The sequence below is a fragment of the Argiope bruennichi genome, chromosome 10 (genome assembly GCF_947563725.1).
Source record: "Argiope bruennichi chromosome 10, qqArgBrue1.1, whole genome shotgun sequence".
Classification (NCBI taxonomy): Eukaryota; Metazoa; Arthropoda; class Arachnida; order Araneae; family Araneidae; genus Argiope; species Argiope bruennichi.
This window is the reverse complement of record NC_079160.1, coordinates 19,839,487-19,854,028: the sequence shown is the minus strand read 5'-3', so window position 1 is coordinate 19,854,028 and position 14,542 is coordinate 19,839,487. Positions and strand designations below refer to the sequence as shown.

The 14,542-nt window shown below is 25.8% G+C and overlaps 1 protein-coding gene across 1 annotated transcript; it reads right to left on the bottom strand.

The window, feature by feature from the left end:
* Window positions 1-4,297: 4,297 nt before the first annotated feature.
* Window positions 4,298-9,004, bottom strand: LOC129988613 (high mobility group protein HMGI-C-like). The gene is made up of 6 exons (XM_056096872.1): window positions 8,845-9,004; window positions 6,522-6,620; window positions 6,348-6,425; window positions 5,633-5,695; window positions 5,458-5,538; window positions 4,298-4,933 (listed from the first exon to the last, which is right to left on the bottom strand). Exons 2-5 carry the CDS (start codon window positions 6,606-6,608, stop codon window positions 5,476-5,478), a joined length of 291 nt encoding a protein of 96 aa, XP_055952847.1. The 5' UTR covers window positions 6,609-6,620; window positions 8,845-9,004; the 3' UTR covers window positions 4,298-4,933; window positions 5,458-5,475.
* Window positions 9,005-14,542: the final 5,538 nt, after the last annotated feature.

Here is a 14,542-nt window from a genome sequence, read left to right as displayed (position 1 = left end):
TCTGTAAATTAATATATATATAAATGTTTCAAAAATAAATTAAGTTAAAAAATAATCAATAGATTTCTAGTTATAAATGAAGTATTTTGTTCGTCTCTACCTATATAATCCTTATAATATAATTTTGTAAATACATTTCCCTAATTAAAATACTGTACACTTTTATGTATTACAAAATATTTATATATATATAATTCTTTAATTCATTATTTTGAAATTTAGAATAAGAAAATATCATGCATTGTAATGCTTCATAAATTCTCAGACATTTCATAAGATACTTTTACATGAATAATTTGTTTATTGAGATTAATGTATTTACCTGTTTTAAGAATTTAATTTAATAAAATATTCCAGCTATTTTATCTACAACTATAATTTTTCTGATATTCAAAATATCATTAGATTTTGTTTATAAATAAAATAATAAACATGTCAAAATAATTATGGAGAAGTGTTTCTTTTAGAAATAAAGGTATTAAAAGGCCCATGAAAACAAGTGCTTAAATTATATTTGTAAATGACTTATGTATATTCAAGGAAGTATTTAATAGTTTCAGGATATTGTTGCAATATTTAAATTTTTCTCAGTCACAATAATTTATTTTAAAAAACTTACAGCTCAACTCTCAATTAAAAAAAAGAATTTCAGCCAAAACTATACAAGGAAATAAAGCTTGTAAGAAATTCAATTTATTTTTTGATGATGAAATTTCTTTAGTATAGATTTGGATAATTTTCTTAATTATTTTTGCTTTACATATATAAAAAAAATCCTTATGCATATACTGCCTATGTTTTCAAATGTCCTGGGATGGAAATCGGCTTTTGCAAGAAAATTGCATCTGTCAATAAAATACTGAAATATTATTTCCTACTAACACACTTTTAAATATTAGGATAATTTATTTATTTGAAACATAAATTCGTGGAGGATTTTCAATTGCAAGCAGTGGTGTAACTAGAAGGAGGTAGTCGGGGCAAGTACCTTCGAAGTCATTACGAGAGGGCTCAAAATAATGGAATAAACTAGTTAAATTTCATTTAAAAAAAAAGTTGTTTTTTTTTTAACTCTTATTTATTAAGATTAAAATAAAACTTATTTAATTGAAAACAAAAATGAAATTTTTTTCTTTCTTTTTAACATTTTCATATATTTATCTCTATTAATTCCCAAATTCAAACCAATACTTAAATTTTGTACGCAGATATAATTCCTGACTAAGACAAGTGAGTTATGAAGGTGTGAAAATACTTTTTGATTAATAAGCAATGGCAAATATATCTCTACAATATATTAGAATCATGCATCTATCATTTGAAAAAATAGATTCAATGTGAAATCGGATTTAATATAAATAGGGTTGGAAGGTGATATTTCTATTTGCCAAACCTTCTTACCAAGAGAGAAAGTTTAATATTTGTAAGATATGAAATCACTTGCTTCCTTTTCATTGTTTGGGAGTGAAGTTAAGTTCTTAATTCAAAAAATATCTGAGCTGTAATAATCTGTTTTAATAGGGGGGAAAAAAGATTTGATGAAATGAGGAAATAGGTTTGACAAACTAAAACAATGAAGCCACTATTGCAAATACACCTAGAATAATAAACATTTAGTGAAAATTGTACATTTAAATGTATCATTCAAAAAATGAGTGTAAATTTTGTTGTAGTTTTTTTTTTTTTTTTTTTTTTTTAAATTTTAAGATAACTTCTGAAAATATCTTCCACAAAGATAATATATCTCTAAAACCATCGAATTTTCCCTTCATTTTTAGTAATTCTTTTGAAGTGTTTTTTTGGTAGCATGGAACAGCTCGAATTAAAACAATACCTCATACAAAGTTTAGAAAATTTATAAATCATTTTGAATTTTTTTATAAAAACTTATTTTGCTTGTTTGATGTAATAATAGTTTATCACTGAAAATAGTTAAATCTATTTTGATAAGACTTTCAAAAAAATATTTGTATAAAAATTTTGATATATAAGAAAAACAAAAATCAACATGTATTTCGAATATCTTGTCAGGGGCAGTTTTGAAGGTGCCGAACTGATTTTTTGGGGGAAATTCCCCTTTCAAATAATCACATATAATGTGCTTTACGATTTGTCATTCATTACTTTTCAAAATATAATTTCAAATATATTTTTGCTAATGATTGCTTTTATAACTCATTTTTTATAAGTTGTTTAATTACTCTGAATATCAAATATTATTGACTAGTTAGTTACAAGATTATTTCAGCTCAAAAAGGTTTTATATACAATTATTTAGATATAACTTCCAACTCCCATCCCGTCATATATCTTTTCAGGAAAGGGAAGGGAATTTAAGGATTGCAATTCAAAAGTTGGAACAGGAGTATTATGCTGGTATTTGCCACGGGTACCATTCTATTTAGGTATACCTCTGACTGCTAGAGAAAAATTTTTTAAATTGTAAAAACATTAAGTCTATAATCATCTAAGTTTAAATTACAATTTTTATATGTAAGAATCACATATTATTGTATGTATCAAATTATTCCCATCATTTTTTCCCAGGGGTGTTTACAGAAATAAAACTTAATATTCCGTTAGTCTTTGAGTGCTAATAAATATGTTTTAAAGGTTGGAAGGAAATGTGTAAGGAAGAGTGCATGTAACATGTCAAACAAATTAAACATACATTATTACATTGGTCTCAAAATATTTTTAAGTCCAGAATCATGAAAATAAGGATCTATTAGCTAACACAAAATAACAGATCCAAAATAAACGTAACTGAAGTCTTGAGAACACAATAACTGTCACATTCATTGTGCTCGTGATGAGCACAATCAGTGCAAACATGAGTGAACATTTGTATCGTCCTGTATTTTCACATGCTCTCAATTTCAATCTGTTATAACTAGCACTTAGATCAAATGACCAGAACAGTACTTCTTTTGATCTTTATACTGCACTGACATGAGGATGTCTTATCCAGACCAAACACACATATTTGCTTTTTATATAAAACATGTTAAAAAAATTTTTGAAATACAAGGATATGTGATACCTAGATATCCTTATATTAATAAAAAAAAAGTGAAATTAATATATTAATATTTTATCTTGTGACAATCTAAAAACATATATTCCCTCCAAGGTAACTAACTATACACAAGGCTATATTCAATGAAGCTGAAATTTGTACCTATGAGTTTCCGCAATGCTGATAGTGAAAACGGTATTGTCAAAATTTCTTATTATGTATTTGAGTTACTTATTTTATTTCAACAAAATTTATTACACTTAAATGAATCAAGTCTGCCAAAAAATATTTGTGTAAATTTCTCAAGAAATTGTTGTTTAATGTTAGTAAGACTAAGCATTTAATAAGAAAATTAATTTCAATAACATGTCATTCCTAATTGAAGGAGTTCAATCAAAATCATTCTAATTCCTCCTAAAATTCAGCTACCACATCAATAACCAAAATGAAAATTTCTCCCTTGTCTATTCTGGGTAGGTTTTAAAAACCACTTTGTAATTTAAGAAAAATATGTAATGAAATTATAGTTGATAAATATTTCAGAACAAGTTAATAATTTTAAAAGTTAAGATAATGGAAATTTAAAATGCATTATTTTTAATACCTCAATATAAATAATGAAAATTAAATAATGTTGTCTCGAGTTTGAATAATATCAGTAACATTTTTCCAAATGCTTTTACTTTTAGTACTTTGCAACCTGAGTAAATTAATCCTTTCTATTTTACATTTTTTTCTCTTATGCATAAATTTCACATAAGTCCAAGATATTTTATTTATTTTAGTCATACAAAGTTACAATACCTAAATTTAACCTCTGAATTACTTTTCATTCTGAATATTAATTACTGAAAACATATTTAAAATTAAATGCTTCATATTGCTGAATTCGTAATTGATCTTTAAATATTTTAGTTTCATTTAAATCCTTTGTCTTAAATCAATCATTAACATTAAAAGTTCTAGTAAAAATACTTACGAAACAAAACATTTAATTTACACAATTTCTGATAGAACAAAAAGTCTACCACAATATTACTCTTCAATGATTGCAGTTTACAACATAAATATATTATTCTATGATTAAAATTATTTGATATCTGTAGCTCATTTTACTTCTAATTTTTTTTAAGGTGTATTAAATGAAAAAAAAATTACTTTTCTAATTCCAAGAATTCAAAAAATTTAATGTACTGGTTTTTCAGTAATTAGTTTGATTAAGAATGATTCTTGATGAGAAAATGTGAGGTATAATGTATTCAAATGATAAGAAAAGAAGAAATTAAAGAAAATGCTTTATTGACAAATGCATCACTTCACACAATGGCTACTTGAAACAAAAAATGCACACAACACTGAGTTAATACTATGATATTATCAATGGCTTTGTGTCTGCAGCAAAGCACATAATTAAATAAAAGGTTATAATACATTTTACGGGTCCAAAAAATCAGTAAAACTGGTGAAGGAAAAGAAAAATGCACAAAAAGCATCTCAATTTAAAAACCAACTAGGCAGGCAAAACACTAAACACAACTGGCAAGCATGAAAAATGACTACAATGACAGACATATATGCTAGAAATGGTGAAGCTTAAATTCATTATGGCTTTAAAACTATGCATTTCATGAGACATGTTTTCGAACTAGGGATGAGTTTAAGTCTGATGATGAAACAGTCACCCCGCCACACCTCCAGGAGGACTGCTGCAGACAGATTTAAGGATGATAATGTTTATAAAATAAAAACAATGATTAAGACTTGTACTGTTACATATAAAATGGTTTGTGAGAAGGGTGTTGCTCTTTTTGTTTTAGTCGATTACAAAAAAAGGACAGTAAAACTCATTGATTGCAATCATTTTAAGAACAACTAGCCGAAGTGCTTCAGATCAAAAGCTGACTCCTCACAAACCTAAGAGGGGGAAAAAAAAAAAAAAAAACATAAGTTTTACAAGGGATATACAATGCATTATACAAAATATATGTTTAAATATCAGTTATTTAATAATTGATATTTCAGAAAACAAACAATTAAGATATTTACAAAATCAATTTTTTTTTAAGTTACTACAATTTTCTCACAAGACTAATTAACTATTTGCAGTATATTTTAATTTGTAAACACAACTAAACTACACATATTAAAAATGTTACTTAATTCAATAAGAAATACATTGGTGTTTTTCTACAAATAGGAAATTTAATTCATCACAGGGGAAAAAAAAGCAATATTAAAAGTTACAAGAACATAATTTATACTACAAACTTTTCCCCCTTACAATTTATCATTGTCATTTTTATTTAAGCTATATTTTATATCATCAATACTTATGAACGAATTCTCAAGTAGTATCCATATATGGTAAAAGACAAATGGAAATTCTGTCTCTGAATAAAAATGAAATTAAAAAATTAATTTCCTTCAATACAACATACCATAATTTGGCCAGACTTTTAATCGTCCTTATCATCACCAGAATCTCCTTGATCTGATGAATTCTTTGAATCTTTAGGCTCCTATAAAATACAATACATTAATAGTAAAATAATTTACAAAAAAAAAAAAAATCAAGGGTTTCATCTATAAAAATGATATAAATATACTACTTACACTCTTCTTGGGCCTGCCACGACCACGTTTTGATGATCCTCCAGAGCTACTGCTACTGGTAGTCTAAAAACGGTACAAAAAAAGGAGAAAAAATTAAATTTTCAATATTAAATAAATTATAAATTTGATTCAATTATAGAGTAATAAATTTTGCAAAGCAAAATATTTTTGTCTTCTGAAATCATCTAAAATTTAATGCAATTATTTGAATATCCTACAAAATGAAACCACTGTAAGCAACTTTCCCTAGAGATAAGCAGAAAAATAATTCATTGAAGGCATAAATGGAACCTATTAACATTCTGTTTAAGCAATTAAAAAAATTATTAAGTCCAATTAAACTCTGCTTTTATAATTCTTCTTTCATAATTCTTTAATATTATAATTCTTCTTTCTGGGGTTCTTCAATTTAAAAAAACTACTTCAGCACTGTTCCAAATTATCTGGTTTTTAAATTTCTACATATTTGCAATCTAATTCAATTCCTAATAACATTTTAATTCCCAAGTATAAGTCTCCTTAAGTATTTAATGAACTGACAATCTTCAATGCAATGATCTAATGAAGATGATTTCAGGAAATGTTTCTTCCAAGTGCTTAATACTATGAAATAAGAAGAATGAATTTTCAAATTTATTGAGGGAAAGAGAGAAGAGAAAATCAGGATTTCAGATAAGCTGTCAAACAGGTTCTTGAATGAAGTTCAGGACTTTACCTTCTTTGCCTTCTTGTTGGCTGTACCCTTTGGTCTTCCACGTCCCCTCTTTGCTTTAGGCTCATCAGTACCACTATCCTATAATAAGACACAGAAAAGAATTTTAAAAATTTAAAAAACACCCAATAGACAAAAATTAAAAATTGTTGTGTGGAAATATTTACCACAACATACCTTGCTTTCACTTCTTGGCTCCATAGATTTCTTAGGTCGGCCACGGCCACGCTTGGTCGAGTCACCACCAGTTTCTGAATCCGACATTACTGCAGATTACTACAAGGAAAAACATGCTTTATCTAAATTATATTTGAATAAATGGCATCTACTCTGTTAATATCTATTAATAAATAATGAAAACAAGTTGAACTGTATAGCACTCATAATAGATTTAGTTTAATGGTTACAAAATTAAAACATTTATTGTAACCATTCTTAAGAAACAAATTCAATATATAAATGTTATCCTATGCCTAATTTTATAAATAAGTTCAATCTCTCTTATGCATATTGTATAACATTTCCAACAAATAAGATATCATTAAGCAGTAGAAAATCAAAGCAATTGGTCAGGAATTCAAAATATGAAAATCTTTCATAAATAAAGTAACCATGATGGAAGAATTTATAAGAAGATATTAATAAAATAATTCTAAATTTTCTATTATATTTCTAATATTCTATTACAATTGTTACATTTCATATCTAAGAGTACTTATTATTAATGTTCCAAAACAAACTCAAGATTAAAAACTTAAGTATTTGTATACGTGTGTTAAAAAAATACTAAAATAAAGAACTTCTGATTTCTTGACTGAGAATTAATGATAGCTTTAAAAGTATGTTATTAATTGAAGAATGCTGAACAGCTATTTTTTGGCATCCTTTTGTAATTCGATTAAATGCTATCCATAATTAAATACATACTCCATACATACATTCTTTTTATTATTATCCTGTACAAATTAGATATTTGCCATATTATTTTGCATGCCTTTTATTTGAAATAGTTGCAAAATACAAGCTTGTGACATTAGAATATAAAGCACTTTAAAACTGTTCCTCACCAACCTTGTGTGTGTGTTTTTTTCTCATTTTTTTCTCTTAAATCAAATTTAATGTCTGAAAATATTGACCAAAAACAGCTTAACTTACAGAAGGATGATATTTAAAATACAAACTATAAGACAGAATTGATTAGCTCAAACACAATATGAAACAAAATTGGAAATACTGCACGAGAATGGTGCTTTTTGTTCATAACAGATTACATAGTAACACCAAGTTTTTTCCTCAGACTTCCAATTAGATGCAATGAAATATAACACAAGATGCAGTTTAAGCTATATACACAACATGCATTCACTAAGTCATTACACATTTAAATCTACATATACAAACACAGACATTTAATTCTACATTTTTAAAAATTAATAACTTAGAAGGAAAAAAAATCATTTTATATATTATGACACTATGATTGTAAAATACTTTTTAAAGAGAAAATTGGGAAAATTTGTTTTTATAATAATTTCATTAAAGATAAATAGATGAAAAATAATAATTTAAAATTATTAAAATAATATATATACCTTAAGAAACAACTAAAAAATAATAAAATATCTCTAATAATATAACTTAAAAATCTTTATAACTATATATTTGGAATTATAATCATATTAAGCAGAACCATCAATTCAAAAAAAAATAAATAAATAATAACAATAAAAAATTTAAAATCAAGATGCTATACTTAATATTTTTTAAATAAAATACTAAATTTTCATTATGTCAATTTTTTTAAAAAAATTCATTTAATAAATATTAATTAAAAATAATTATTTCTTCATAATTATAACATTAAAGTTAATTTAAATAAAAAAATTATAAAAATGAAATGAATTTTCCCTAACATAATCGGTAACGTATGTACACTGTATCTCCAACAATAAACTGATGACAATTTCCTATCAGTTATTTCAGCCATTTTATACATTAAGAGCATCATGATCATCCACTAAATAAAAATTCGTTATATAAATAATGTGAAGTAAAAATTCACAAATATTACGCACATAAATTCTAAAAATTAGTAAAAACAAGCAAAAAAATTTAATATCCCATCTAATTCAGCTCAAATACCTCCAACAATGAATTTAGCCATTTTTACATCTCCCCAATGAAAATCGGTAATTTTCGAAAAAATAGCACCGCCGCAATATATAAACACAAAAAATTATAATTAATTTGTTTAAAAAATTCAGAATATTTACAAAAATTCTCAATTGTATCATGGATATTTAAATGATTTATTTAGTAGCAATAATGAAACCAATAGTATTGAACAACGACTAAGAGAGCCGCTAAGTTAAATCACATCATATTATGTTGAATGTAAATAATTGAAAGAAAATACTTAACACAAAACATTCCACTAGTAAAAAAATCATAAAAAAATATACTTTTGACTCCTTTTAATTCAAAAAAATTTAGTTCTTACCAAGGAAATGTCCTTTGCAAGGAAAATGGCAAATTGGTACAGTAAAGTTAAGTATGCCCAATGCTGAGAGCGAATAGAACCGGCCGATATCCCGCGCTTTGTCTGTTAGCGGCAGATGGCGGCAGAGACCACGGAGAGAAAAACCGGCGAGGGGCGCTGACAACTGGAAATTTGAATTTGGCAGTATCAGTTGCCAGATAAGCGCAGGATTCTGATTCGAAAAGAAAAACAGTTTATTAAAAAAAGAGAAAGAGAGAAACCGATAAAAATATGATTTTTAAGGAAACCTAAATATCATCATTATCGAAATGAGTTTATGGGGGACAGTGCAGCGATTCGCATGTAATGAATTCAATATTAGATCGTAGAAATGACTAAAATTACATGTATACCAGACGATTAAAAAACGTAACGTTTAACGATGTAAAAAACGTAGTATAAAAATTATTACCGTAAATTAATAACTCAGGGTCACATAAGAAATTCATTGAATATAGAAATAATTGTTTATGGGAAAGGGAGGGGGATGAAAAATAATGAAAACTAAAAATGAAAATGGCGAAAAATTTTCCGTTAAGAGGGAATGGAAAACAAAAACAAAGGCATATTGTAATGAGAAAATCTTTTATTTATGAGTAAATGAACTGAGTCCTTTACAATTTCGTAAATAAAATGTTCATGTTTTTATTCGATCCTTTTTAAAGAACAGCAAAAATAAAATCAAAATTGAAAAATTATTTGATAGAAAACAAACAACAAAAATAAATGGAAAAAAATATGTAAACAATGATAAATAATATTATAATATATAAAATAATAAGAATATAAGTATATAAATATATATGATATAATTTTCTCATCTCGATTTTCTCATATTTTATAATATGGCTTATCAATTTAGGTTCAAAGACCTGATATTAGATATAGCTCATTATATTTCTGAATTCTCATCTTCAAATATGCATGGACAGTTAGTAATACATGCTTCAAAAATTACTTTTCAGGACGAAATAATGTAGAAGATTCATGGAAATTTGGATGTCGAATATTATGACGATTACAATACCTTCTCTTTGCATATTTCATATTAAAAAAAAAAAAGGAAGAAGATCTTTTACAACTGTTAAAATAAATTACAGTTGTTTTTGTTCTATAAAAAGAATGGTGAAAATAACCAGAAATAATGGAATAACCTGAAAAATAAAAATAATTTTCAGTTCTAGTTTCACTTTTAGTTTCCAAAGAGTGAAAGAGGTCTGAAAAAATGTTTGTTCAAATTACATGTGCGAACTGTTATCACTATTAAAAAGATTATTTGTTTAGCATCTAATTATCAAATTAAATAAGCATATTTTGTTAAAAATTAATAAATGTAAAATGTAAGTATCTGTAAGTATAAAAATATTAATTTTTTCATCAAGCTTAAAAATAAAAAAAAAAGTTAACATTGCAACTGTGTTTCAATGTATTAAAAAAATACCTTTACCAAATTCATCTTAAATGCCTAAAATTCTAGTATAATCATGAAAATTAGTTAGGTATTAATTTGAAAATTTAAAAATTATTTTAAGTACTTTATTATGAAAATATTTTGAAGTTAATGTCATTTTTCAACTTTAAAACAACAGATGTGATGCTAAAATGTTTTTCTAAAATTATTCTAGCACCAACAAATTATTAATTTTATTATACTTTCTCGTATAATAGTATTAAAAATGCATTCTAATCATCAAAAAAAATTCGAACTCGAGATTGTGGCGAATCTCTATGCTTTAGACCACCCTGAATTCAAAAAATATTTGTTTGAAAAATGTCCATCCGTCGGAGACAAACTTAACTGAAAAATGCTTTGAGCTAGACGGATGAAATTTGGTATATGGCATTTACACCAAATTTGTAAATTTCTATCAAATTTTGAGCAAAATTTGTTCAGCGGAAGTTTTTCTGTCGCACTGTTCGAATATAATTTAACATGATAACGATAAAATGAAGAAAGCTAGATAAATAAAATTCGGCACCCAGATTTAATATCTGTAGTGCATACGCTATCAAATATTTAGACAAATCCAACGAGGGAATGAATGTTTGTTGGTCTCTACTTCCAGAAGCAAGTAAATGCAATAACTCAAACAACAATAACTTAAATGTATCAAATTCGATATGTTATTTTGTTTCTATAAATATAATTTTGAAGCACATTTTTTGTTTCAATCGGTTGAGGAAAATGTGTCTAAAACACAACTTCGATTTCTGAATACTATAAATCATGCTAGGAATAAATCGCCACATATCTCGCCAGCAATGACACAATAGATTCTGTAAAAATGCAAAATTCATATTCGTATTATAGAATTATCATTTTATCAGAATTCATCATTTCTTTACTATATAACTAACAACTGGCTTAGTGATAAGGTATCGGCTTCAGGATCGAAAAAGTGAGGGTTCAAAACATCATTTCACCATATGAACAAGTCTGCTGCACATAAACTCAAAATGCCACAGAGTCAAAATGTGACGCGGAAACGTGGAGAAAAGTTCTGGATTCGATCACGGTACAAATGTAAAGTTCTCTCAAAATCGAAACCCATATTTCTTCAAAAGAGGAAGTAAACGTAGAGAAATTAAAATAGAGATTAATTGTGTAGAAATATATGTAAAACCTATATACTACTAATAAAAATGAATGTGTGTGTTGGTATTCTGAATAATAAACCGCTGGACCTAAAGCTACAAAATTTAGCACAGATATACTTTGGATAATGAGAATGTGCCCTTCAGAGTAACTTTTTTTGGAAATCTTAATTAATTAAAAATTAATCGTAATTCTGACAACTTCCCACGATAATTTCTGAAAACACAACACAAAAATGACATTTTTACATCATCATACAAATTCTGTCTTTTTTCACCTTAATTGTCAAATTTATTATGGTGCAAAAATGAAATCACCACTGTAAAATTAAAAAAAAAAAAAAAAAAAAAAAAAAAAAAAATCCGATTATTACAAATTTTATGCCGTATAATTTTTTTTTCTTTTCTGTTTTTAATATACTTTTTAAAAACTTTTAAGTGTATTTTACAATAATATTTCATTCTTCAAGAAAAACCGGAAACAATTTCTTCGCCTCCAAGAATATTTCACTTAGGAATTTTTCTTCTATTGTTGATAAAGAAATTACAGAACAAAAATACAGTTTACATAACCACGTGGATTAGGTTTCTGTTTAATATATGCATTTAATAAAATTTTTGTTCTTACAAGTAAAGTTTAACTTCACATGTAATTAATGATGAAAAATTTTAATATTATTCTTTAAAAGAAAACTGTTCTTTCATGTAATATAATTGGATGTATGAAAATAATTATTATCCTAATAACATGGAAATTCCTATTTTATATAACACATTCAATTTCTGTTCAATTAGAAGTTTTTATCAAATAATTCAATAAAAAATAAAATAAATTATGAAACATATTCTAATATTCTATGATGCTTGCAAAATTTCAATATTGAACGATTTTACTTTATATGTTTATTTGAATATTAGTTCTATATTACACTGTTATAAAATTGGTATCATTAAAAAGATAATTCTGTTTTTAAAATTTTGAATGGGTGTTTATTTTATGCAATAATATTCTCAGAAGTTATAGCAGAAAATTTTCAAAATTTCGCTTATTTTTAATTTATTAAAATTTTAGTTAAAATTTAAAAAATCGCTCCAGGGAGCATAATTTTACCCTCCAAATATATATGACCTAAATTATGAAGTTGTGGTTCTAACAATCTGGTCTGTAGAATACCAATATATTCATATTCCTTTTTATTATGAGTTTGAGTTCAGTAAAAAAGTTATAGTATTATGTGGCATTTAATCATGCCAAATTATTTAGCATCTTAATTTTAATCAATTTAAAAGTAAAATTTTAGATAAGGTAACAGAAACTTTGGGTGATGCAAAGCGCAAAGAATAAAACAGTAAGCATAAGTTTTCGGAACTATTACGATTATACGTTTACCAGTGTTTCATTTTTTAAAATTTTCAATAACAGATTACGATGTTGGATCAAGAGTCAAACAATTTTCCTTGTTTCATCACATATTTAATCGCGTGATTTTCTTCCATTGTTGAAAGTTAAAGTAAAGGGAATCTGTTTAACCTCTCTATAAATTCCTAGACGAATAAAAAAGTGAAGTTACAGTATCACGAAAATTAAATGATAGATGAATTGGACATTGGGTTTTTAATAGCGTTATAATGGCATGGAACTAGAGACCATTAGGAAGGTTCATATTTACAATGAACAGAACATGTGCAAGATAATTTAAATAACGCGTCTTTAATATCAGACAATTTGATGCAATCAGGGACATGAAGCTAATTTAAACGATTTAACTGAAATTAATATAATCAGTATCCGCATTAGTCATTAATAAGCCTTTAAAAGTACATATTCTATGCATTATTTAGACATTAATTATTTGTTTTTTTAACCAGAATAATGCTTTCAAAAAAGGATAATTTTTTTCATATGCTAAGAATATATTAAATTTTAACTGCAATAAATTCATATAAAAAATTCAACGAAAGTGAGAATTTTCCAACCTAAAAAAATCTCAAATATTTAACAACATTAAATTTAATTCAAAGCCCAGAGCTATAGTGTTTTTCAACTATTTTTATTATGTCTTTATATCGAACCGATCACTCACTTCTTATTCTGATAATGAGATAAATTTTCAGGAATTTGTCTTCGGTTATATACGATTCTGATTGTTCTTAAATGTATAACAGAAAAGTTCAAAAAAATATATCACAAAAAGAAAAAAACTCAAAAGTGCATAAATATAAATAAAATAAACAGTGAAGATCAAATATACATACATGTATTCAAAAAGGAGTAAATGTAATGATGTTGTTTTAAATTTCATTTATTCCGCATTGATTTAATTTATATTCTAAAACTATTTGCATGCACATCAGAAGCCATTATTATGATAATTAGGATTCGAGTTGAGTTCTAAATAGATGCTATCAAAGAACAAGAATAAAGATTATAACTAATGCCATTCGGGGAAAAAAAAAAAAAAAGATGCAAAACTAATAAAATAATTTCAGATATACAAACAATAATCAAATTAGTACTCCCAAGCGATTCGCACCAATTTAAATTTTGAATTTAATGTGGATGGTGCAATCTGTTACTTATAATTTTTCGTTGTTGTTGTTGCTTCACATCTACATTGACAATATAATTTTAATTTGTGTATACAAAAATTTAAATTAGTTTTTTTGAGGAGGATTTTTTTTATTAATTATTAAATTTTATACATATCATTTACGATTAAATATTAAAAAACTTCAAATTTTTTAAACTGATAATGGCCAGATTCGGTGTTAGATTTAACACAATGAAAACCTACAATCCATCCGAATTTTCATGAAAAGTATAAAAGTGCTTTAAAAAAAATACATAACAGCAATTTTATTGCTTTGAGTTGTTGAGTTGGCCATGCACGTCTCTATGTATCGAATTGGATAAAAGTGGAAGGAAAAATTCAAACGTCGGTTTTCCATATTCAAATAAAAGGTCATTAATCTGAGAAGAAAAATTTAAATGGGAAAGGTATAGGCATTAAAATTATCTATAGAACAGACCGTCAAACATAAATTAGCTTAATTAAATCAGGAG

Bases quoted from the DNA above. Each gene is read 5' to 3' on its own strand.
- LOC129988613 (XM_056096872.1), bottom strand. From the start codon at position 6,608: ATGTCGGATTCAGAAACTGGTGGTGACTCGACCAAGCGTGGCCGTGGC. The intron at 6,426-6,521 runs GTATGTTGTGGT...GTCTTATTATAG, and splicing joins AGCCAAGAAGTGAAAGCAAG to GATAGTGGTACTGATGAGCC. The intron at 5,696-6,347 runs GTAAAGTCCTGA...TACCGTTTTTAG, and splicing joins CCAACAAGAAGGCAAAGAAG to ACTACCAGTAGCAGTAGCTC.